Raw genomic sequence first — 25,964 nt, 5'->3', positions numbered from 1 at the left:
TCGCCCTCGTAGGGAGCTGCCTTGCCCAAGGTCATGCTGCTTTCCTGGGGCAGCCCAGATGGAATTACTGGTCAGCATGGGCACACAGAGCTGTTCCTTTGCCCCGCCTCGGGACAACTCCGAAGAATGAGGCGTCTGGCCTCAGAGGTCCTGGAGGGGGCTGGCTGAGTGAGGCCTGGAGACTCGGGGCAGCCGCTGACCTCTCCCTCGCGCCCGCCCCACAGGTGTGGATGACGAGCACCAGCTGCCCGCTGCTTCCTTCCCGCCCAGGGAGCCCAGGCTGCAAAGGCCTCTCCACCGTCTTTTTCCTTCTCACTTCCGAAGTCTCCCAGCATCAAAGGCCACCGGGGCTTACACCAGACACCTCCCCAATGCAGCCCGCAGCACCCCACCCCCCCAGCCCGAGTCTGGGGCAGGCTTTTCTCCCAAGTGGGGCGGGGACGGGGGCGGGGGGGGTGGAGTTTTCCCACCTTTCCAATGAGAGGTGAATGAGCGAGCAGGGCAGCCTGGGGGAGACCGACACAGCCTTTAATCGGGAAACCTCAAGTGAGGACAGTAACGCTGGTGCTGGCGGCACAGTCCCGGTGGAGTCTCAGGCCCTCGCCACCAGCCCTCCTCCTCCGGTGGAGGCAGCTCAGCAGCCCGGCCTCCCTTGAAAGAGGCCTGGCCTTCCAGGGACAATGCTGCCCCTGGGGAAGGCATCTGCTCATCCCCACGGCGCGTTCCAAATGCTTCCTGGGAGCAAGGCGTTATCAGCCCTGAGGGTCTGCCAGGCCCCCAGCAGCCCTGCAGGAGCGAGCCTCGCCGGCCCCCACGGTGTTCCTGCATACTCCCAGGGCCACTGGCAGCTCCCTCTGTCCGGCGTCTCCCAGGCGTGGCCCTGCGATGGAGGCCACCTTACCCTGTGGGCTCCTCTTTGCGTGAGGTCCCCCTCGTGGGCTGCTGAAGGCTGGGGCTCGCGGTAGCCACAAGGGCTGCAGACAGTCTGGAGGTGGTGGGAGAGAGTCTGCGAGGCCTGAGGGGGGTGGCAGGGGTCTCTGAGGGGCTACGGTCTATCGTGGAGCGGGCTGAAGCATCAGTCAGGATGGTTGCAGGCAGAAAAGGCTGCCTGGCTGCCGTGTGGGCCCCGGAGGCCGAGGTCAAAGGCTCTGGAGTAACGGGAGGTGGCCCAGGAGCCCCGGGAGAGGCCGGAGGTAGAGTGGAGGCTCCTGGAGGGAGGGAAGGCCCCGGGGATGGCCCCGCGGGGGGCAAGGGTGAGGCCGGGGCTCCTGAACGGCTCCTGGGGAAAGTCTGCCCATCAGACACGTTCGTTCCTAGGAGGAGCTGGAGGAAGCGGAGCACTGGCCGCCGAGGCAGGGCTGCCGGGGACCCCGGACAGGAGCTGCAGTTGATGGGGGCCTCAGGGTCTCTGCGGGGACCCTGAGCCGCGTTGCTGAACTCCACCTCGCCGGAAGGGCCGAGTCCCCGCCTTTCTTCCAAGGAATCTAGAGATGGGTGGAGGGAAACAAGAGGCCTGTGGTTCTCCCGGAAGCTGAGGCCGCTCTGGGAGGAGCTGCATGGGGACAGATGCCCAAGCCCTATCCTCTGCCGGTCCTCGAACACCCGGTGAGGGCCAGCCAGTGCCTGTCCTGGGGTAGGACAGACCAAAAAAAATGACTGAGCCCTGGCTGGTGTGGCTCAGTGGACTGAGCACCAGCCTGAGAACCAAAGGGTCAACAGTTCAATTCCCAGTCAGGGCACATGCCTGGGTTGCGGGCCAGGTCCCCAGTAGGGGGCACGTAAGAGCAACCACACATTGATGTTTCTCTCCCTTTCTTTCTCCCTTGCTTCCCCTCTGTCTAAAAAACAAATAAATAAAGTCTTTTAAAAAACGTGAACGGAAGGAGGCGGTGCACCAAAGCGGCTGTGCCAGGCGCTGGTCTGTGATGCTGTGTGAAACACGCAACTCCCCCGAGCCTCCGCCTCCCCACCTGTACGCTGACAATCGCACGGGCCTGGCTAAAGCGGCACATGGGACGTCTCAGCCTAAACCCGGGTGCAAACTGTGGACTTCGGGTGACCATCCTGTGTCGATGCAGGGTCACCGATGGTAACACAGGTACCATCTGCTGCGGGGTATTGACAGTGGAGACTGAAACATCATGAGGGCTTAATATTCGGGGGGGTCAGGAGGAGGGGACAAGTAAAGGAAGGAAGAGATAGGCAGAGAGCACATGCAGAGTGAAGAAGCAAACGAAGAAAATGTCAGGAGGGCATGATCACAGAAGAGAGGGATGCTGTTAAACACATTAAAAAACTGGACGGCCCTGGCCAGTGTGGCTCAGTGGGTTGAGCGCTGGCCTGTGAACTGAAAGACCGCTGGTTCGATTCCCAGTCAGGGCATATGCCTGGGCTGCAGGCCAGGTGCCCAGTAGGGGGCGTGCAAGAGGCAACCAGTTGATGTTTCTCTCGCACATAGCTGTTTCTCTCCCTGCTTCTCTCGCCTTTCCCCTTGCTCTAAAAATAAATAAAATCTTAAAAAAAAAAAAAACCTGGACGAATGGTACTTTGAAAATCGTCCAAGGACAGTCACACAACTCTGTGAATACACCCAAAGCCACTGACTGTGCACTTGGACCGTGTGCATCGTATGGCCTGTGAACTACACGTCAAGCAAGCTGGGTTTTGGCTTTGGGGTTTGGTTGTTGTTTTTTTTTGGTTATTAAAAAAAGCTTTTTTTTTGTTATAACCAACAAGCATTTTTTTTTGGTTATCAAAAAAAAACAGCTCATATTGTAGTTCAATAAAAAGTGGGTTGTCCTTACAAGGAGTTCTCATGAGAAAAAGTCACATGGAGAACAAACTGAGTGAGGCCTTGCGCTTCAGAAGAGCTGGCTCAGTACCTCCCTTCTCGGGGCTCACCTTCCCCATCTGGAGGGAGGAGGCCAGAGCGAGAAGGAGCGGGGGAGAGGGGATCCGAGAGGCCGGGCCTTGAGCCCGACACCAGCCGGCACAGCACAGCTTTAAAACAGATACTTCTGTCTGGCATAGCTCAGTGGATTGGGCGCGGGCTGTGAACCAAAGCATCATGGGTTCGATTCCCAGTCAGGGCACATGCCTGGGTTGCGGGCCACAGCCCCCAGCAGCCGCACATTGATGTTTCTCTCTTTCTCCCTCCCTTCTCTCTCTAAAGATGAGTGAAAAAAATCTTAAAAAAAAAAAAAAACACTTAAATGCCCTCAGCCCCTATTTCCCCATCTGAAGATGGAGATGACGGTAACGGCCCCTCTCAGATATTGCCAGTAGCACTTAAATGAGACAGTACAGGTAAAACGTTCCGTACCCTGCCCAGCACCTTTGCTAACAACTGGTCTCTAGGCAGCATGGGGAACACCACCTATGAGCCTGCAGGGCAGTTGGCAGTGGTTAAACTGAAGAAGGAACTATAAAGCTCTCGGTGGTCTCCAAGGTGGGCTGCACAGGCTCCGGCTGTCTCCGGGCTCCACTCCCGACAGCAGCTCGGCACCCGCAGACCTGAAGGGCTGCCCTAAATACAGGATACCCTCTTCAAAAGCCCAAAGGTGTTAAAAGCTATTTTGTACACGAGGAGATCCAGGCCACAAATCAGTGGGAAAATTCACCGTCTTCCTGGAAGTTTAAAAACCATAAAAGAGCCACATTTAAGGTGCTTTATGGACAGGTTAAATTGGAAAAACTGAATTGCATGCATTCAGGGCTGAGCTGGTGGGTATGTGGGGAACCAGCGGCCTCAAGGTAACTGTCCTCTTTCTCCAGGACCCCATTGGGTCTCGTGCTACCGTCACACTGTGCCAGTCAGCAAACCACGCTGGCGCCCTGGGACTCTGTCACTCCATCTATTGACCGTGTGTCCGAATGCAACTCACAAAATGAAAAAGAAGTTGTCTGGCCCTGGCTGGTGTGGCTCAGGAGATTGAGCGCCAGCCTGTGAACGGAAAGGCCACCAGTTTGATTCCCAGTCAGGGCACATGCCTGGGTTGTGGGCCAGGTCCCTGGTTGGGGCTGTGCAAGAGGCAACTGATCGATGTATCCCTCACATATCAATCTTTCTCTCCTTTTCTTTCTCCCTCCCTTCCCCTCTCTCTAAAAATAAATAAATAAAATCTTTTTTTTTTTTAAAGCTGTCTGACCAAAGATTTTTCACCATAGGTCCATTATGGTTAGAATAAAAAAGAAAGAAAGAAACCACCTAAATGTCCACCAAAAGGCAGCGGGTGTGCCAGGTATGTAAACCAGAGCATCTGGGAGCTTTTCGAACGACCAGCTAAGGGCCACATCGATCCTTCAAAGCTGCGTGTCCCAGCAGGTCAGCTGGGCCCTGCCTTCTCCTCTGGAAGCAGTGAACATGGACAAGCATCAACAACGGAGAAAGACAAACAGACAAGAGTAATGCTGAGCAGTCAGGACAGCGTAGGAGCTAAAAGCATCGACTCCGGGCTCAGATCCTGGCTCTGCTGCCCGACAGCTGCGTGACCCCGAGCATGTCGCTTTGCCCCTCTGTGCCTCAGCTTCCCCTCCTGGAAAACAGGGGTGACGACAGTGCCCGTCTCCACGGGCCGCTGTGAGAAGGGGATGCAGTCAGACCTGCGATGTCCCCTGACACGTGAGTGCTCCACGCCTATTAGTGACAACACTTCTGCCACATGGGTTCAGTCCCTGAATTCTGACTTTTCAAAAAGGAGGAACTCGGAGGAAGAGATTACGGAAGGGGATAGTGGAGAAGGAGGAGGCACTATAAACAAGCAACGTGTCACACGGCCTGTCGGGGGTGGCACGAGGATCACGGATGAGGGCCGCGTGTGACCTTGAGCAAGCCACGTCCCCTCTCTGAGCCCGGGTGTCTCACACCCAGGGCCTGGCGAGGTCTGCGTTTCTAGGAGGAAGAACAAAGTAGGAGCAGGCGGTGGAGGAACTCCGGGACCCAGAGGCCTGCTTACCTGGGCAGGACGCGCAGCAGTGCCCGGGGGACACGGAGGGGTCCGCGCAGGCCCGCTGGCAGGGGACCTTCTCACAGCTCACCTCTCCCAGCTGGGGAAGCACAAGGGGACACGTGAGGACGCCCAGAGCACCTCGCCCGCCCGGAGCAGCACCCCCAAAGGCCTCTGGCACCAGCAGTGGGACCCACGGGAAGATCCGGAGACAGGGGCTGCAGTGCCTGGCCCTCACCTGAACAACAGGAGAGGCCAAGGCCAAACGCAGCAGGGTGGCCTTAAGGACACCGCAAAGAGGGAGGATACAGTCACACCCAAAGGTATTCCGGCAGGTGATTCGAGTTGAAGAAAGTTGCAGGCAGGCAGGAGGAAGAGGAATTTGGGCTTACACGGGCTAAGGGGCTCCGGAGTTTGCAAAGGGACGCAAGGCAAGAAGCAGCCCCTGGCCAGGCGGCTCCCAGTTCCCAGGCCCCACTCACCTGGCACGTGCACTGGGTACAGGGCTCATCGTCCAAGGTGAACACCTGGCCGTTCACCACCTTCCTTCCCTCGTAGTTGCAGTCTGCGGGGGCAGGGGAGACAGGGGCCCGTGAGAGCCAAGGCCCACCTGGGAGCCTCTGACGTGGGGTGGCGGGTCCTACTCACCTCGGCACACCGGGCAGCACTCCCCGTCGGGGTGGAAGGGGTAGGTGCAGGTGATGGGGCAGTCCACGGGCGAGCAGGCCACGGAGCCCAGCTGCAGGACACAGAAAATGCACAAGGCCCTTCGTTCCGGGGGGGCTGATGGGACCCTCGGGAAGGACAAGTCACACAGCCACAGAGTGCCCGTCAGCACCCCCAAGGTCGGGGGAGCCGTCCATGGCGGGGGCAGGGGAGGGGGGTCATATTCCCTCAGTCAGAGTCTGTCTTCCTGCTGGGACACAAGCGCACAAAGTCGAGGCCCTGGCCTTGTCCACAGACCTCACCTGTCAACAGGCGCCTGCTCAAGGAAGCCGTGAACTGCCCAAGAAAGGCGAGCACCAAAACCCCAGGGGAAAGAAGGACCCAGGAGCCGAAGCTCCCGGAAGCACACGGCTGTGCCTGAGCGGGGGTGGGGGGGTGGTGGGGGGGGGGCACTCGGAGGCCCGAGACATTCACCCCAGCTTCTTCTCGGTCTTTCTGCAGGCCCTGTCCCTTTTCCCGCTGCGCCTCACCCTCCACCCGCAGGGGACAAACAGTCAGGATTTTCGCTCCAGCTCCCAAACGCTAACTGACACCACCACCAAAGGTGCTTTTCCGGACTGAGGGGCAGCATGGGGAGGGGGAGCAGTGCGCTTCCTGGAGCGCAGGTCCCGAGGGTGAGGGCTCGATTCTTGGCACCACAGTCCACGGGCTGTGGGGTCCGGAGCCTCGGTTTCCCACCCAGCAGATGGAGAAGACGGCAGTGCCTGCCTCCTAGGGTGCTCACGCAGATGAAGGGCTGGGCGCCGGGCTGGCCCACGCCAAGAACCTGAGATGTGAGTAGAGGGCGTGGGCTGGAGTCCCCCACTGGCACCCTGTCACATGCTACGGACTGGCCCCTAAGCCCCTCCCTGGTCACCAGAAGCAGAGGACTTCGCCAGGGCAGAGAATGAAAACTGGTCCCCGGGCCCTGGGTAAAGATTGGCCCTGGGCAGGGCTGGAGGGAGCGGACTGTCACCAGGACCCAGAAGTGACCTTTCTCTTGGAGGTCTCTGGACTTTGCCTCCAGGGTTCAGGAGCTGGTGGCAGTCCCTGGGGAGTTTCCGCAGACAGGGGTCAGGTCTGGGTGGCCGTACCAGGCAGATGCAGCTCAGACACGGGTCCAGCACAGACGGAAAGGTCTGGTTGTTGTGGAAGATTCTGCCTGTGTAGGTGCAGCCTGCCAGAGAGAGCACGCGGTGAGCGCCAGTGGGGTGGGGGCTGGGTGGAAGGTTGGTTAGTGACCAGGCTCCTGCCAGGGTCAAGGTCCCAGGCTGATTGGGGTGGTGAAGGCCAGGTGCCTCCTGGGCCAGTTGCCCCAGAGGTTGGGGACGGGACAGAACACAGGTCCAGAATGGGCGCTGGCTTTTTTGCTCTGGATTCAGCAGAGGGGCCAATGTATCTTCACTTCAGGGTCCTCCCACCCTCCCAGTCCCCCCTCCCCCCTCCCCCAGGATAAAGTGTTTCCCCCTCCCCCCCTCACCAGGCAGATCAGGACAGAGGGACCAGGAGACACAACCTGGGAGCCTGGCACCACAGCCGTCCTCTCCGCCCCTCCCCACTCAGCCAAACCCCACCTTCCAGAACATTCCTCCGCACCTCTCCCCTCCCTGTCTCCTGATGCCCACAGAGACCCAGTCTAGACGGTGCCTCCTTGATGGCATTTACCACATACTAGTAAGTAAAAAAACAGGTGATAAGATGGTAGGGAAACATTTTAAAGGAAAATATATGTATAACATATATCTATTCTACATTAGAGAGAAATACATATTACAGAGATGTTGTTATATAGAGGTGTAGATATTCCATCACAAAGAGACTAGAAAAACAAAAGCATGAGGTTTAAAAGCGATCATGGAATCCCTGGCTAGTGTAGCTCAGTGGATTGAGCACGGGCTAGGATCCAAAGTGTCCCAGGTTCGATTCCCAGTCAGGGCACATGCCTGGGTTGCAGGCCATGACCCCCAGCAACCACACATTGATGTTTCTCTCTCTCTCTCTATCTCCCTCCCTTTCCTCTCTAAAAATAAATAAATAAAATCTTAAAAAAAAAAAAAGTGATCATGGGCCCTTCTAAATGTTCTGTAACAAAACATGACTTTTGAATCCGGGGGAAAGGTAAAAGTCGCTATAAATGAAATGTCACTTTCACTTGTTCTCCCTGTTGCTTGTCACCCCACCTAAGCTGTAAGTTCCGCACCTCTTCCTATCTGCCTCCGGCACCAGACAGGCCCTGCCACGGGCCAATTCTCTACGTCTCTGAGCCCCAGTTTCCCCATCTGTGAGATGGGCTGCCCCATGGGGCAGGTGGTTGTGAGAATGACCCGAGGTGAAACCTGCGTGGTGCTTTGCACGGAGGGGCCCGGTACAGGGGGGCACGAAGGCGACGGCGGGGAGGGGTGCTCTGCAGCCCCCACAGGGAGCTACCTGCTGAGCAGTCTGGGCAGCACTGTCCAGGGATCCGAATCGGGTGCGGGCAGGAGTCCACGCAGTCTGTCCTCTGGCAGCTCACGGAACCATCTGCCTGAAGAACGAGGAACTTCACCAAGATCCCACCTGCGCACCGGTCTCCGCCTCCAGGCCCCGCTCCACCCTCCCAGTCCCACCCCAAAGGGCGGCAATGCTGCCAATTGGCCAAGGCTTGCCCTAAAGGGCACCCTGGTGCAGCAGGAGGTGGCAGGTCTCCCCAAAAGGGGACCAGCTACTCGAGAAGGGGTGTGAGGCTTCCAAAGATGCTCGTGTCCAGAGAGAGGGAAGGTGCGAACTGGGGTTCGGTCTCCTCGGCTTCCGGTCCCCCTGCTCCATCCTGCCACAGCAGCCAGGGCTGTGCCGTCACACCCCAGACCCCCCACCACTCCAAATTCTGCTCTCAGCGCTGGAACCCTGGCTCACCCCACACCCACGGAGTGTAATACAATCCTATTTTTACACTCCACCTGAAATGCCTATTTCAGAAGACAAAGGTGCCATGTAGTCTTCCTTTCCCTAACAGTCTGAACGTTCATGAACGTCCTGCGTTACTTTCTCGCAACCCGAGTGCCCAGATCAGTCGCGACCGAGAAAGACGGCAGCAGACGCACTTCCCTCCCAACTCTAATTCCGATGAGCCATCTCTCAGGTCTGTGAGGGTCTGAGGCTGTTTAACAAACGGCACATCAAAGGACTGGAAGGCCGTGCTTCCCACACGCTGGTGCGCCCCGCCCCACCCCGCTCCCTTCGCCCCCGCAGCCGGCGGTAAAGCGCTGCTTCTGCGCCACAGGTCTGGGCAGCCCCGAGACTCTGCACGTTCACCAGGTTCCGTGTGACGCTCACCACACCGAGGGTACAGGGGCTTGGCTCTGAGACACAAAGGTCTAGGAGAATCTGAATTCTTTTACCGTAGAAAGGAAAGCCAGCGTGCCCTTCAACAAGGAGCTAAAACAGTTTTGCTTCCTGGCAAGCAGCTATGTTGCCGTTTCCATCCATCTGACTCTAGAACTCAAGCACCCGGTCCTTACCCACATCTGATGAGATGAGGTCACGTGATTCACGTCAATGACGAGAACACCGCGAGTTCACAGAAAAGGCCGGGACCACGGGCTGCCCCAGGTCCTCACTTATCTGCGCCCGGGGGGACCTGCTGTGAGGCCTCCACTGTGGCACGCATGCGCAGCACGGCACACACCGCTCTCAAGGCAGAGACCACGCCCCGTTGGGTCCCGACCTTTTCTGTCTAAACGGAGCCTGACAGCACGGGAACCAGGCTGAGGGCAGGGATGGGTGGCCCAGCGTCCGGAGGGGCAGGGTGCCCCGGACCCGAGCACCCGGGGCCGGGCCGTGGGGTCTGCTCAGGTGAGGCGGGAGCAGCGGGAAAGCAGCTGAAGGCGCGCAGGTTGTCATTCACCTGGCAGATGCATAACTCACAGGGATCACCGGGAGACCAGATCTGTCCGACCGGAAACTCAACCCCATTGTCATCGAGAGAGCAGCCTGGCCGGGGAAACAGGGAGGGAGAAAGGGCGATTGGGCACAGAGGCCGAGGACTGTCCTGAGAGTCCGCGGGACCTGCAGCACCGCCCAGCAAGGACAGACGCCTCCACCCACTCAGGCCATATGTAGACAGCTCCGAGGGCGTGCGCTCACCCCGGGGGCTGCCCACAGCTGCCTGCCGGCTCCCTCACTTGGTGAGTGTGCCCTCCAAACCTGCACCTGGTGTACACAAGGCAGTCACACCAATGTGTGCTTCCATACACACCCATAAACACACACATCCACACACAGAAACCACTCACATACACACACAGATATACAGACACATGCACAAATACACAAACACACACTGATACACACTTACACAAACACTCACACAGGCACACAGGCAGATACACACACATGCAAACTGACACACTCAGACTCATTCTAACAGTGCAAGGGGTGCAGCCCAGCCCCCCTCCTCGAGGGCCTGTGTTGCAGGGCTGCAGCCCTGAGACGCAGGGCTGGGAGCCCTCACCTGTCATGGGCGTGGGCTCCCGGCAGGTGAAGCAACACTGTCCAGGGCCCAGCCACCACTCCTCACGGGGGCAGTCCAGCTCTGGACACGGTGTGAAGGAACATTCCACTTCCCCATTCTGGAAGAAAGCCGAAGGGCATGGGCCAGTGAGGGCAGTTTCCCAGCCCTGGGTCGCTGGAGGGTTGCCATCCCCCTCCTAAAAGTGACAAAGGAAGCTCCAGGGAGCAGGAGAGACAGGAAGGGCGAGTCCTTCCCTGGGGGCTGGGGTGAGGCTCATCCTAGGAATGTGCCAGCTGCTTGTGTGGAGGGCACCCTGCCTGGCCCGGCTGCAGCCATCAGCACCTCTTCCCTCCACGTCTGCAAAGCAGCTTCTGTCCAGGCTCCCCTGCTTCCTGCCCTCTCTCCAATCTGCTCTCTCTCTGCAGCCAGAGGACTTGCTCTTACACCCATCTATCTGATCACATCGCTCCCCCACCTAAAACCTTCAGCAGCACTGCCAAGTCCAAAGCCCTCAGCCTGGCTGGCAGAGCCTTTCACGCCTGAGCCCAAGGCAGAGGCTGTGGTAACACCTCCAGGCCCCTTCCCCTAAGTGCTACCCTTGGCCAGTGAGGACCGTGTCTTCCAGGTGCCGATGGTTCCTTCCCCCTGACTCCCTGGGGGGTGAGGAAGCATGCACAAGTGACTAATGCTCCCCGGGCTCCCCACACGCCCGTCTGTGCCGTGCAGTGCCCACTCCAGAGGCCCAGGGTTGTCAGCCTGAGCCCCAGTCCTCACTGGGCTCCCTCCCCTGACCCTTCTGCTTCCCTCACCTCAGAGCACTCCCTCGGAAAGTACCTCCCACAGGAATCCCACCCCAGGCCCTGTTTCTTGGAATCTAACCCAACCACAATCCCAACCCCTGCCTGAAGCCTCATCTCTTATCTGCCTCTAGTCGGATGCGTTCTGTGCTCCAGCCAGGATGGCTGCACGCCATGCCCTCTCTTGTCACCTCCTGCCCCGCACCAGGCACACCTGTCTCAGCTCCTCACCTGCTCGGTACTGGTCATCCCTCAGGTCTCGCCTTAGCATCCCTCCCTCCCTCCAAGAGGGCTTCCCTAAAACCTGAAACCTGCAAGTCTGGCTAGGAGCTCCGGTCACCTGTCCATCATCTACCTGGACTGTGGAGCCCCAGCACTCAGCATTGCTCCAGGCACATAGTAGGTGCTCTACAAATAGCACTGCTGAAGGATGAACTTCAAGGAGCCTGCGGAAGGCCTTGGTGAGTGCAGGTCCCTTTAGTCCCTTCCCTGCCTCGGTCCCTCTTTCTGCACGGCAACCCCTCTTCTCCTGGAAAAGGGCTGTGCCCTGCACCCTCCCGGTCACCCACCAAGTCAGCCCCTACCTGGCAGACACAGGTGGTGCACTCGTCACCACCCCCACTGAACACGGCCCCGTCTGCATACCACCGGCCGTGGAAATAGCACCTCACTGCGGAGAGGAAAGGGAGAGCAGCTCAAGGTTTGGGTGCGGGCAGCTAAAGAAAAAGGGGAAAAAACAGGTGGGGGACCCTGGGGAAGCTCACACACTCCCACAGCACAGCCCACGCCCGAAAACCTCGCTTACTTCTCCCCTCCAAACCCCCGACAAAAAATACACTATTCCTTAAAAATTGACAGACAATGAACCATGTGTAAGACAAGGTCCTCAGCTGAAAGGGTGAGGGAAGCCCAGAATAACTCTGGAGGAGGAGGAAAGAAGAAATGGAAAAAGACTGAGCCAGACACCTGAGACGGCTTGGGGAGCCGTGCCCTCCAGGGGGGGCTGGGAGGATTCAGTGGGGGCCTCCCATTTGAGGGTCCCCCACAGGAACAGGCAGCCTCAAACCTGCCCAGGCCCACCTGGCACTCGTCTGACTGCCCTGGGTTCAAATCCCACCAATCCAACCCACCAGGGAGTGACTGCCAGCACGACACTGAAGCTCACTGAGCCTCGGTTTTCTCATCTGTTCAGTGGGGTTGATAACAGTTCCTACTTCCCAGGGACTATATCACCTATTCAAAAAAAATTAGTTAAAAATAATACAACGGTTAAAAGTTAAGAAAAAAATTTTAAAAGGGGGCCAACTTTGGAATCAGGTAGACTTGAGTTCGAGTTCTGTTCTTGTACTAACTGGCTGTGTGTCATTGGGCAGTGACTTGACCTCTCTGAGCCTCAGTTTCCTCATCTATGAAATGGGGCTATGAACAGTACTCCCTCAGGGCAGTGACACCCAGATTCGGTGAGATCAAGGTCTGTCAAGTGTCCGCACGGCGATGGCACAGAGCTGGCAGGGAATATCAGTGATGGTGGTGAGGTCATCCCAGGAAAGAGAACCACATTTTTAACAAAGGACCAACTCACTAGTGGGGAAGATGATGCCCAATCTCTGTTGAGCAGTGCTCAACAGAGTGGGCTTAGTCCCCTTCCTGCCTGTGTTGAGGGTGACTCTGGGGCCAGGGGCAGGCCAGGCTATGAGCCCAGTCTAGCACCCAAACCACTGTGCGCATAGTAGGACTTCAATTAAAATGGGCACTTTGAAATGCAATACTTGATCTGAGTGCCTAAAGCAGAAATCAATCTCCTTCCTCTCTCCTCCACTCTAAAAGACACCCCTCCCCAGAACACACAGAAAAGCTAAATCCACCCTGGCTGGTGTGGCTCAGCGGGTTGAGTGTGGGCCTGCAGACCAAAGGGTCTCCGGTTTGATTCCCAGGCAGGGCACATGCCTAGGTTGCAGGCCAGGTGCCCAGTTTGGGGCGTGCAAGAGGCAACTGATCAATGTTTCTCTCACACGCCGATGTTTCTCTCCCTCTCTTTCTCCCTCCCTTCCCCTCTCTCTAAAAAAAAAAATAAAATCTTTAAAAAACAAGTGCTAAATTCCTACCTGGAACACAAGTACAGCAGTCCGACTTCGGGGAGGACTGACAGGGGCCGGGAGGACACTCGGGGGAGATGCAGGACACGTTCCCAGCCTGAGGAGGAGAGACCGTGGTGGGCGGGGGAGGGAGGGGAGAAACAGGCGCTCCTCAGGCCCATCAGGAACCAGCTCTCGCCCCACCCATCTCACACCACAACTCCGGTTTCCTGTCCCACGCACAAGCCCGAGAAAGCCTTCCCAGACCTTTAAATGCCACCATGGTCACAGCAAGGACAGTCTGCGGGGACCCAGTGCCTGCAGTTCATTACAGGATGGCCAGAACATCTCTGTTCTGGAGCAGGCTGCTTCCCGGTGGAAACGAGGCCCCTTGGTAGCGAGCGGGTGCTCTGGAAGGTGCCGAGAAGCGCGGGACAGAGGCTACTCCACCAGGGACACCTGCCAGCACGTCTGAGTTTTGAACCAAGTGACTACATTAGCTACGCCAAGAATCAAAGTTTAAAAACTTGAAGTTAAGGCCAAAAAGCCCCTGGCTTTGGAGCCAGCCAGCCAGCCCGCCCCGAGCTCCAGGGTCTGCTCCTCCACTAACGAGCCGAGTGACTTTCGGCAAAGCGCGTCACCGCTCTGAGCCTCGGTCTCCCACCTGCCAGGGGACGCAGAGGATTACGTGGAAAGAGATCACCCACAAAAGCGCTTGGCCACCACCGCGCATGCGTGGCGCGGCACCCAGGAAGAGCTCAGCAATGGGTGTGGCAGCTGTCTACGTGCCCCACCCCCGATCTCACACCGCAGCTTCCGTCATCGCTGCCAGACCCGGGGCTGCTTCTCAAGATGGTCAGAGAGGGGGGCAGTGAGGGTTGGTGGACAAAGTCCAGGCTTTGGATGCAGACAGACCTCAGTTCAAATCCCACCCCTGCTCTGTCCCAGCCCCAGTCTTCTCATCTGTAGAACAGGGACAGTAAAGCTGGCCTTGAAGAGCTGGCAGGGGCCTCAGGGGAAGCATCAGGTGAGAAGCCCCAAGGCCCGTGCCTGGTACACACTGGGTGCTCATAATCAAATCCGTGTGAATGCCTCTGGCAGTGTCTGGCACATAGTAGGTGCTTCATAAGTATTCTTGGAGGAGGGAATTTGCCTAGAGCAAAACACTCATCACAAACCGAGTCCGGTAACGAGCCTTCTCCCTCCCAAACGTGGAGACCTTCATTGTGCTGGCAAATATTTTGCCTGGAGAGAAAAACAGCCTCCCCGATGGGAAGTTTCCGAGGGGCTTTCGTCCCCTCCCCTTCCTAGACAGATGGACCCTGTTTGCCTGTTGGCTCTTCCCTGCTCAGCAGAAGCCCCCCTGATTCCACAGACCTACAGGTTTCCTGCCCCCCCACCCCTCGCTTTTAAATCCGACAGGTTCTGACCAAAATCTACAACCTGGGAACTCTCCCTCCATTCAGCCAGCTCACCTCTAACATCTGGTCTTCCCCCCTTCCTCTAAAACCCCCAAAGGTTAAGAAAACACCCGGGAGGTTCCAAGGCTTCGGGACTCCTGTGATGCTCACCAGGCAGACACAGATGGTGCAGTTCTCCGTGGGAGGGGAAAACACGGCCCCTTCGGCTCTTATGACGCCACTGTGAAAACAGCCTTGGGAAGACAAACAGGAGCGGAGGAGGCATCAGACCTCTTCAAAGCAGAAGCAGCTTGTGGTCTCATTCCTTTTCCAAGCGTAATGTGCCTGGAACCTTCTCTCACTGGCCGGGATGCCCCAGGAGTGGCAGACCCAGGTACCCAGAACTGCGAGGTCCCGAGACCCCAGGAGGACTAGCAGGGAGCATCCCCACAGGATGCCCCGGGGGTTCTGCGCATGCCTAATAAAACCACAGCTGTGCAGAGAGTGTGGACTTTTGTTCCATTTAGGTAGGAAAGGCAGCCAGACAGCCGTGGGTTCAAAACCTGGCCTGCCCGTTCGGTCACCCGAGTGGCCTTGGACATGCCACTCAAACTCTCTCAGTTGATTCAGTTGTCTTTACTGTAAAATGGAAATGCCGCCATGTGCCCTGTGGGGGACTTAGAAGGACCCACAACCTCAGACGTATAAAGTACCCAGCACTTTGCGTTTAGGGCTCAGGGTGAAAAGTAGGGACCCAGTAAAAGGTCACGATTATCATTCAGCAAATCAGTAGATGCCTTTTTATTCTAACTCCTGAGAAAACTTTTTATTGTTGCTGAAAGCACAGCAACCGTGGCATCGCATCACCATCGAAATGCAGATGCTTGGGCCTCTCCCCAGCTCCACTGAGTGAGAATCTGCATCCTAGGACTTGTTAAGATTTGGGGTCTTTATCCTAACAGCAATGGGAAGCAAATGAAAAACTGTAAACAGATTGTGGGAGAGAATCAGAAAAGGGGAAGAATTCACAAGGGATTACTCCTCTGGCTGTAGGGTAGGGCAAGGCCAGGGTCCTGCAGAGTGGAAACGCAGAAACTCACTGAATGCATGAATGAGTGAGGGATTGAGGCTCAGAAGGGATCCCCAGGAGATGAAAAGTTGTCCTTGAGAGAGCTCACAGCACAATCCAGAGCTCACTCACAGACCAGTGGTTCTCAAGCTGTGGCCCCCGGACCAGCAGCCACCAGCATCACTTGGGACCTTGTTAGAAATGCAAATTCCTGGCCCTCCCCGACACCTGCTGAATCTCTGGGGTGGGGCCCAGAGGTCCCTCTTCAGGTGATTCTAAGGTATGAGAAAGTTGGAGAAGAGTCTTTCTGTGCTGCAGAAGGGCTGGAGAAGGGAAGAGGTGGGACCCTGTGGGCACTCACGGCCGCCCCAGGACCAGCTCCCACCTGCACACGATGGACAGCACTCCCCGTCTCCGGAGGGGATGGGGTGGGAACAAGCAGCTTCACAGGTCACCTTTTCACAGGTCACCTCCCCGTCCTGGAAGCAGACATGCCGATCACCACAAGGCCCCGGCACCAGACCAGGGCAGCCCCGAGGACCCTCACACCCACCTCGCACCAGCACTGGGAACAGCCGGGCTCTGTCCAGTGGCTCCCCGACTCATACGTGGCTCCCAGGTGCCAGCAGGCAGAGGCCCCTGGTGCCGGCTGTGGGGCCGTGGGGCCCCTGGGCAAGGAAGGGGTGCCCACCGCCTTGTCCTGGAATTGTGAGGGAGGTCTGAACGTCCCCAACAGGGGGACACTAGGCACTGGGGTGTCCACCGGGCTGGACGGCAGCCTCGTCGGGGCCGAAGGGGAAGCTGTTGGTAGCGCAGGGGTGGGAGACGGCAGGCAGGTGGTCCTGACTCCGGCAGGAAGCCCAGGAGCCCCAGGAGGAGGGCTGTGTCCGGGGGAGAGGGCAGGCCGGCCGGCCTCTGGGAGCAGCAGCAGCATCTTGGGCGGGTGCTGCAGGGGCTGCAGGATGGCGGAGGGGGCCAGCACGGCTTTCGGGAAGGCTGAAACAGAAGCACAGGGGCCTCTTGAGGGAGGTGAGACTGGGGGCCTGAACTCAGCTCCAGCGCCAGAGTCCATGCGAGTCTCTGGGCCAGTTTCTTCATCCACATAATGGGTCTAAGACCACCAGTTCACCTCTGAAGTGCTGGGGCTGCGGACACAATCACACAGAAGGACAGAGGGAGAAGAACCCCAAGAGCAGGCCGAGGGGACAAGCGGGACGGTGTTCTGCCCCCCACCCATGTGCAGCTTCCTGGGATGGTGTGCTGAGGCCGGGGAGAACTCGCCACGCACCAGAAAGACCACCTTCGGTTTTGTATAATGTTATACCTCTAACTACGGGCATACTGGTAAAGCATGGCGGAGTGACTGTCCCTGGGAGCCCGGGTTACTGGGGCTCCTATGTCACATGCTCGTTTTTTCCCCCCTTTTACCATTTGGAGGAAAGCAGAAGGGCTAGGGAAACAACAAGGTGATAAGGGAGAAGGAATGGATAAAGACATGGAAGGAGAAAGGAAGAAAGTGAAGCCTTGGAAATAAGAGGAACGAATACAAGAGTGGGCGGAGACAGAACAGGGTCGGCTCCGGGAGGGCGGGGCCTAGGGCCAGGGGCGGGGCCGGAAGCTGGGAGGTGGGGCTGGACGCTCACCTTCACAGGACACGCGGTCAGCTCGCAGCCTGAAGCCAGGCCTGCACGTGCACAGGAAGCTGCCCACGGTGTTGTGGCAGGAATGGTGACAGACTCGCTTCTCCTGCGGTCTCCGGCATTCGTTAACATCTGCAGGAGAGCCTCGCTGTCTTGTCTGGGGCTACCGAGCCTTTTTCCCATCATCCCTTAGACCAAATGGCTAGGGGAGTCTCCGTGCCCCAGGGTACGGACGGGACTCAGACGTCTGGCAGTGGCGCTGAAATACATGCTAGTCCCCTTGGAAGGCTCCCACATCCAGGAGACACTCAGTGGATGCACCAGTGACTCGCCCCCAGCGTCATGCAGTAGTGATTAAGTGCTGGCGGGGATGAGCCCGCTGGGAATCTTATCTCCAAGCCTTCCACTACCCCACCTGTCAAGGGTCGGTGGTGTGGCCCCTTCTGGGGAAAAAAGGAGTCTCCAAAACCACTGTGCTGCTCAGGGGAGGTTTCAGGACAAAGCCCGCACTCTGCTAGAACAAGAACAAGACCTTTTTTCAGGCCCATGGGACCCCACCTTCAACTCATGAGCCAAGTGCAAGACAAACATGCCAGTCCCTTTCTGGAAATTTCAGCTAATGGGCTGAGAAAACAGGGGTCTCCTTCTAAACCAGAGGAACTGAGGAAGACATAACGTGCTTTATTTACCAAGGGGAGCAAAGGCAGCCAAGAAAATGGGTGAGCAGAAAGGGCTCCTGGGGTGTATCTGGGAGGAGGGGCGGAAGAGAAACATCACAGGATGAAAGGGGCACGTGGCCAGGAGGAGTCCAAGCGGGGTCTTCCGTGCGGAGCCACGCCAGCCCCAACGAAAGGCGGACTGAGCAGAGGCTTCAAGCGCTTACGGGCTCCAGGGCACGGGGAGGTCAAGACAGGCACCCCGCCCCGTCCCGTCCCTGGGCGTGGCCTGTCCATCTTCCTGATTGGCAGCCTAAGCGTGAAGACAAGCGGGTCCTCCCGACCTTACCTACACAGGAGTGCCGGTTGCCGTGCAGGTGGAAGCCGGTTCTGCAGGAACACCGGTAGCTGCCAATGCTGTTTTTACACCTCTGCTGGCAGGGGGTCCCGAGGCACTCGTCAGTGTCTGGAAGGGGACCGACAAGGCTGGAGCTCTTTCGCCCTTGGAGTTGCGGAACTACGTGGTCCCCTCATGTCTCTCACAGACACCCCCTGCCCCAAGCAGGGCTGTGGGGGGCCATCTTAACCCCTGCCTTCCTCACTGCCCACATGCAGCGGATCAACTCCTAAGTCCTCCCTGGGCCACCTCTGTATACAGTCTGGAGAAGAGAGGCAGCCTCGTGCATCGCCCTGCCTCTCCCTGAGCCATCCTCTGTACATCCAGCCGCATGTCCCCGCCCACAGGCGCCTTTGATTGGGCCACCCGCCCTCTGTGGCTCCCACAAGGACCAATACAGCCTCCCAGTTCACAAACCTAGGGCTGCCTTTTTCACCTCCTTCCCTGCCCCTCGCCTTTGCTCTGGCTTAAATTCTTGCTGTGTTCCAAGCACATCAAACTCTTGGGGGCCTCCCCTTCGTCCATGGTCTCCGGTCTGCTCAGACTGCCTTTCCATGTTGTCTGGCTGGAAAACTCCTACTCATACCTCAACACTCAGCTTCTATAGCACCTCCTCTGTCAACCCTCCCCCACGCTGGGATTTGGGACTGTGAAAAACTAGAAATAACCTCCATGTTCACCAGGGAGAGAAAAGTTAGTAAACCATGGAGTGTTTGCACTGCAGACTACCAGGCAGCAGTTAAAAGAACAAAGCAGGTCTGTTGAGCCCGAGGAGAGGTCTTCGAGACAGACCGTTGAGGGGGGAAAGGCGTGCAGAGGAAGGACCGGGTTCCCATCCCAGCTCTGCCATGCATGATCTTGGGCAAGTCATTTAATGTCTTTAGGCCCCAGTGTTCCTCCAAGGAAAATGGAAATAAACAGTACCAACGTCACAGGATAATTTTGAGGGTGAAACGAGAAAATGCATGTATAATGTTTAGTGCAGTGCCCAGACACAGCAGTTCAGGGCAGTGAGATGTTCGTCTCTTAGTGTCATTTCTGTGTGTGTGTGTGGGCATGTGCTGGGGAGAGGCAGCCGGGCACTCGGGTGCCGTGCTGAATCGTGTCCCCCAGGTTCCTATGTTGAAGCCATAACCTCTCATGGGACAGTGTTAGGAGGTGGGCCTTTGGGAGGTAACCAGGTTTGGATGAGGTCTGGAGGGCGGGGCCCTCATGATGGGACCGGTGCTCTTAGAAGAAGAGACACCAGGGATCTTGCTCCCTCTCTGCCATCTGCAGGCCAGGAAGAGGGTGCTCACCAGGAGCTCAACAGACCGGCACCTTGAACTTGACCTTCCAGCCTCCAGAACTGTGATACATTCCTGCTAAGTTGTTGGTATATTGTTATAGCAGCCTGAGCTAAGACATCCGAGTTATTCTCTGGGGAGAGCGGAGTGCAGGAATGGAAGTGAGGGCTTGGAGCTAGCAACTTGTAAAACCTTTTTTACAATGGATGAAAATGTCAAACACACAGAAAATACTACTGCAGCATCAAGGGGGAACTTTCGTCTTCGCTGCCTTGTTTACGAGTGTTTCCTTCCCTCACTTCTGTAGAGAAAACCCATCTTGAGAGAATGAGTAATTATTTTTAAAAACCACTCTCGAGCCCTGGCTGGCGTAACTCAGTGGATTGAGCTTGGGCTGCGAACCAAAGTGTCGCAGGTTCGATTCCCAGTCAGGGTACATGCCTGGGTTGCAGGCCATGACCCCCAGCAACCGCACATTGATGTTTCTCTCTCTCTCTTTCTCCCTCCCTTCCCTCTCTGAAAATAAATAAATAAAATCTTTAAAGAAAAAAAAAACACTCTCATCCTGCTCCTTTAGGAAGAGAGATGTCTTCTCTTCCCTGGGTCCCACAGCACTTACGGTCCCAACCTCGTCGCTTTGCTCTCCGCCAGACTGGGGCAGCTGGAGGGCAAGATGCCTCCTAACTGGCCCTGGGTCTCCAGAGCCTGGCCCAGCGGGGCCTGCAGAACCACAGGGTCCACGTCAGAGCCCAGCAGCGGCAGTGACAAGCGTCATCATCACCCACCCCACCTGAGCGGCTCACCTTGGCAGCTGTGGCGGTCGGCAGACAGCTGCATGCCCAGCCCGCACTCGCACACAAACCCACCTTCCGTGTTCACGCACTGGCCCTCGCAGGAGGAGCTCAGACATTCATTGACGTCTGGGGAGAGAGAAGACACCCTTGCACAGCCCGCTGTCAACACGGTTGGGGTACTGGGAGAAAACACCCCACATGGACCCCGTGTTCACACCCGCCTGCCCCGCCCCGCCACGGGAAGAAAGACCAGGCACCAGGAAAGTCGTCAAACGATGCGGGAAGCCCCAGAAAGAGGCCGAGGGGCCAGGCCCCTCCCCTTTGACCCATGCAGACCGATGACCAAAAGGATGCTGTTTCCCACCCACAGGGCAACCCCGCCGGGGCAGAGGGAATGGGCAGAAAGGCTGAGTGAAGCCCCGTACATGTTCACAGTGCCGCCTGCACACGGCGGGAATGGAGGGGAGACAGTGGGGACACAAATGGGACTGAGATACAGTGCTGGCTCTCCAGATGGTCACAGTCTGATACGGGAGGAGCCAGGACACACCCATGAGAGACACACGGCTGGGTGACATGGCCCCCACGGGGAACGCCCGCCACAGCAGGAGTGTGCTGGCAGAGAGGTGGGCTGAGAGGACCAGGAGGCTGTGGGGGAGGGGCCATCAAGTGGAGGGAGTCTGAGGAAGTTCCAGGAGCCCAGGGAAGATGTGGAGTCCAGCCTGGCGGGACCGAGGCATCGGGAGGCAGGGCTGGAGAGCTGGGGGCAGGCTCGGCTGGGGAGCACCAAGGGCTCTGCCGAGCTCCTGCCCAGGGTCAGGTGACTGGGTACAGGAAGTGCTTTGGGGAGGTCCTGAGGGGTGAGGGGGCTGGGAGACAGACCTCTGCACCCCTGCGGCATCCCTTCCTCATCTAGGAACCACGGTGGTTCTGGAGGACCCACAGGAGCAGCTCTGCCCACTCCTGTCTGCACCTGGGTCTCCGCCCTGTGCCCTTAGGACACCTCCATTCTCACTCTGGACTCTTCAGGAGCATGCCCACTGCTTCCAAGAAGCCCACCCTGACTGACACCATCCCACTGAGCCACCTCGGGCTGTGGCCAGTGCCCCTGCCCTGCGCTTGCTTCCACATCATTCTCTGCCTTTTCCTTGGCCCAGTTTGCCTCTGCAGCAAGAAGTGTGGGCAGAAACTACTCCCCATGAAAGACACTCGGGGGGAAATGAATGACTTCATCCTTCCTGAAGGGGACGGTGGGGCAAGGAGCCCCAGCAGCAAGACTCTCTCGAGAGACCCATTCTGACCCACCGGGTCTTCTAGGAATAATCAAGGATGCCGCCAAGGAGCAATTCATTGCAGCGTTACTGATAGCGGCAAAACACAGCAGACAAGCTTGGTGATGGGTAGCTGTGCTGGGTGCTCACAGGAGCCACATATGCAGCTGCTAAAAATTATGTTGCACAGACTATTTCATGCTCCCAGTGCAAAGTTTAGCGAGAAAAATAATGAACAAAAACTACAGACAAGGCGTGATCCCAATTTTATAAAACACACAGATGCGTGTGCTTAACATACACAACTGTAGACACACGATTACAAACACACACACGCGCACAAGGAAAAGGGCGGGAGAAACAACCTCGTTTTTGCAACAAATATCTCTGGGCAGGGCCCTCTGGGACCCGGTGGATTTATTTTTCACCTGCTACCCTTCCTTTACAGTCCTTTCCAGATGTTCCAAAACGAGTCATCTTTTATTTCTGTATTCAGGGGAAGAAACATGATTTTCACCAAATCGAACCTCAGAAAGAGGCTTTCCCCTCTCGGGAAAGATAAGCAAGAAACTGGTCCGAGTGTCTACCTCTGGGGAAGGGAACTGGCTGCCAGCAGGAACGTTTCAAAATCCTAAACAAAGACGACACTTTGGGGGTTTCGTGTCCCTCCTCTTCCCGTCGTTCGGCCGGCCTCCTCCAGGCACACCTTGCACACGCCCAGTTCCGGTCCTATCCTGTCCACGTGTGATCTACTCTTACGCCCCGCCCCCCCTGGGTTCCTGCCCATAAGAGGAGCGGTGTAAACTTTTGGGAAATAGCAGGAGGGTCCTATCCCTTGGGTTCGCACGCCTCCCTGCCCGCCCCCAAAGTGCAGAGCTCATCCAGGCTCAGCTCTGGAGGCTACACCCCGGCAGGAGGGGGAGGGGACATCATTCCCGCCCGCCCCTCCCCCACTGCTCCCCGGGTCTCTCACCGGTACACCTGATGCCCACGGCCGTCTCTGTCATCGAGAAGCCCACAGGGCACACGCGGGCCACCTCCTGGCAGCCGCCATGGTTACAGGTGAGGTCGCAGCCGTACTCGCCGCAGGGTCCGTGGGCTTCTGAAATAGGCACCGCGCACGTGAGCGGCACCGCGCCTGGGTCCCAGCTGCCCCCGCCCCCCCCCCCACAGGGGCTCCTGCATTCTGTTGAGAAGGTGCCTCTGGAGGCAAACAGGCCCGGGGTTCCAGTCCGGCTCTGCCACTTACTAGCCGTGTTACCCTGGGCGAGCCGCTGGCTTCTGTGTCTCCATGCCCTCGCCTACCCAACGGGACTAAGACGCCTGCGGTTCTAACAGGGCGGTGTGGGGATGATCCACCAGGACCCAAGGCCCAGTGTCTGGCACAGGATCTCAGTGTGAACAGAGTGCTTCCCATGAGCCACTGCCCGTCCCCAGTTACCTGGGCAGGTGGCCCCTTGCTCTCCGTCCTGGCAGGAGCAGACATTGGGGGCGATGCAGATGCCACTGCCGCAGCCAAAGGAGCAGAGGGCTGAGAGAGAGACGCAGGTGAGAGGGGAGGCCTGGGCCCCCCAATCTACCCCTCAGGCCAGTCCCAGGGAATGCTCGCCCAGCCGGGGAGGGTGTTTTGGAGCCCGGGGACAGGCACTTACGAAGGGTGCAGTGCCCGCTGCCCACGGAGGGCGCCCAGCCAGGGCAGCAGCCACTCCCAAACCCTGAGAGGCAGACGTGGGGGCCCAGCCGGCGTCTGCAAGAGAGGAGACAACACTTTCCACCTCGGATGGGTCTGCAGAGGGGGAGGAGCCTCCCAACCCAGCCATTCCGTCAGTCAGCAGACAGTTCTCGAGACCCTCCGGAGAGGCAGTGGGAAGTTTCCGAAGAAAAATGACCCTGACAGCCAGTCCTGGAGGCAAGACAGAGACAAAGGCACCAGTGTCCTACAGATTGCTGCCGCGGGAACACGGAGCAGGGTGGCCGGGGGAGGGGGCCCTCCGAGGGGCCTCGGCGCCGAGGAGGAAAAGCTGCAGCGGGTGGAGAGCCCAGGGCGGGCTGCCTCAGGGCCTTTGCACCTGCAGCGCCCCCTCAGGAAGGTCCCTCCTAGGACACACACCGGGTGGTTCCCTCCTTCCACCCAGGTCTCCCTGCTCACGCCGCCTTCTCAGAGGCCCTTCTCATCCACCCTGACCTTGTTTCTTTCTTTCCATGGCACTCACTTCCCAGGGCAATACATTACTTATTCACTTGTTGATTTTTTTTAAAGATTTTATTTATTTTTAGAGAGAGGAAAAGGGAAGGAGAAAGAGAGGGGTAGAAACATCAATGTGTGGTTGCCTCTTGCACGACCCGCCCCCCACTGGGGACCTGGCCTGCAACCCGGGCATGTGTCCTAGACTGGGAATCGAACCAGCAACCCTCTGATTCGCAAGCCCTCGCTCAATCCACCGAGCCACACCAGCCAGGGCTTAACTTGTTGATTTGTTCATTGTCTGTCTCCCCCACGATTCCTGGGGGACAGGGCTTCGTCTTTTTGTTCACCTCCGCACCAAGAGCAGTGCCTAGCACACAGTAGGGGCTCAGTACCTGGCGGTTGAGGGAAAGGTTCAGAATGGAAGCCAGCAGAAGAGAAGAAGAAGGAGGGCAGCCCCAGGGGGGCTAGACAGATGTCATTCCCCAGGTGACATCTCTGGGGTGGGGGTGGGGACGCTGGCGAGCTGCCCAGAGGAGCAAAAGGGCACCAGACGCTGGGCGAGGGCCAGCAGCACAGCCAACAGCCATTGAGCAAGCCACCTCCCCACCTTCAGGGGCACGGGGCAGCCGGAGAACCAGGTGATAACAGCATACTGTGACACGTGTCACAACAGGACCAGCTACAGAGGAGCCCAGAGTAGAGCCAGGTTTCCTGGAAGGCTGAGGGGGGGGCGGGGGAGGACGGACGGGGGAGCGGGGGAGGAGACAGGCCTGAAGGGAAGCGGACAGCATCCCTACAACCGGTTCTTTGTGACAGGCAGGGCAGGGGGTGGTCCACACGGCAGAAGAGGGCCAAGAACACCCTCCCACCTGTGCTCCACCTGTTTGGAGGATGAGAGGAACAGTCTGCCCGCCGGGGCTGAGGACCTGGGTGGACAGGACAGACCCACCCCGCCCTTGAGGAGAGTACTCCGTGCCAAGTGTGACATGCAGTCTGAGAGGGAAGCTCGGGGCGCAGGGCAGCACAGAAACGACGGCAGAAAGCAGCCCCTGGAGCCCCAGGGAGCCTGTTTACTCTCTGAAGTCAACGCAGAAAAAGAGGGGGCCCTGGGGGTGGGGACTGACAGCGGTGTCCCATCCGCTGCCCTTGCTGGAGTGATTTTGTCAGCAGCCTAGGAAGGAGGAGCAGGCAGCTCCCGCTCCTCAGACCCGCCTCTGAAAGGGACAGGGATGCCACCACAGCGGCAGATGTTAGAATGCGCAGGAGGAGCCTCCTAGGCCCGGCCATGGTGGGGAGACAGGTGGCAGGAATGCTCTGAAACGCGCAGAGCCTGCTGGAACTGAGTAAGAACTGGCGGCAGCGGTGGAACGCACGTGCGAGCGGCGGGACCACCCCCTGTGCACCCCCCCCTCTCCCTGGGCAGTGGCGGAGAGCCAGGGCGCCTGCTGACTCCGCGTTCCCTCGCTCGGAGCATCGCGCACACACGTGCTCGGCCCGCGGCAGCCCGGCTTCCGCCAGGAGGGGACCCGAGGGGAAGGCGGCATCCGTCGGGAAAGAGCAAAGGGACAAACACCCCACCCCCGCCCTCTCTCGCCCGCGCACACAGGCGGAAACCGAAACATGACCTGGCGAGACCCCGGCGGTTCCAAGGTCCACAGCGTGCGCAGAGCCTGGACACAGGGAAAGCCCCCTCCCGGGAGCGGCCGGTGCCGCGGGGAGCCAGCCCCTGCCAAGGCAGAGGCACCAGCACGTTCTCAAGTGAAACCAGCCAATCTGGAGACCAGGTGGCACATCCCGGGCTCCCCTCGCCCCAGGTCTGCGCTGCAGGACAGACTCAGATGGGCTCATCCAGCGCCTAGGTCTCTGTCCTTCCCTCAATGTCCCAGCCAGGACAGCCCCGGACAGGGGCACAGAAGATGCACGCGTCCGGAGGCACATGCTGCAGTCTCTTTGTCCGTCCCCCCAGGGATGCGCCCGCGCGGACAGAGCCCCAGAGGGGAGCCCCTATTTGCAGCTGCCAGAGGCACCAAGCGCCCCTCCGCGCCTCCCCGCTCCACACCGACAGCTCCCTCGCGGCAGGGCAGGGGGAGGGTCTTGGGTGCTTACCTCTCCGTTGCGAAGTGCCCAGGCGGCTTCCTCCCAGTGTAGCCGCGGGCTGGGGACCCCGGCAGCAGGAGCGCGACACAGGCGGCCCGGAGGAACAGTCCGAGTCCGGCCCACATGACCGGCAGCGGTGCGTCCCCCCAGCTCG

At 58.3% G+C, this 25,964-nt stretch overlaps 1 protein-coding gene across 2 annotated transcripts; it reads right to left on the bottom strand.

The window, feature by feature from the left end:
- Positions 1–507: 507 nt before the first annotated feature.
- On the bottom strand, positions 508–25,964 carry VWCE (von Willebrand factor C and EGF domains). 2 transcript variants are annotated; one of them, XM_045854828.1, is made up of 20 exons: positions 25,820–25,964; positions 23,178–23,272; positions 22,967–23,056; positions 22,499–22,627; positions 20,264–20,380; positions 18,127–18,243; positions 17,125–17,253; positions 16,035–16,477; positions 15,867–15,960; positions 14,584–14,666; positions 13,043–13,130; positions 11,522–11,607; positions 10,141–10,258; positions 9,535–9,620; positions 8,079–8,175; positions 6,746–6,828; positions 5,595–5,685; positions 5,429–5,511; positions 4,956–5,046; positions 508–1,484 (listed from the first exon to the last, which is right to left on the bottom strand). In XM_045854828.1, the coding sequence occupies exons 1-20, from the start codon at positions 25,933–25,935 to the stop codon at positions 898–900; spliced, it is 2,823 nt and encodes a 940-aa protein (XP_045710784.1). In that variant the 5' UTR covers positions 25,936–25,964; the 3' UTR covers positions 508–897. The 2 variants fall into 2 exon arrangements, with proteins under 2 accessions (XP_045710784.1, XP_045710785.1); XM_045854829.1 differs by having other exon boundaries at positions 8,079–8,171; positions 9,555–9,620.

The sequence above is a fragment of the Phyllostomus hastatus genome, unplaced genomic scaffold, assembly GCF_019186645.2.
Source record: "Phyllostomus hastatus isolate PE091 unplaced genomic scaffold, TTU_PhHast_1.1 phas_scaffold_11, whole genome shotgun sequence".
Lineage (NCBI taxonomy): Eukaryota > Metazoa > Chordata > Mammalia > Chiroptera > Phyllostomidae > Phyllostomus > Phyllostomus hastatus.
The sequence above is the reverse complement of the archived record's forward strand: the minus strand, read 5'-3'. Positions and strand labels throughout refer to the sequence as shown.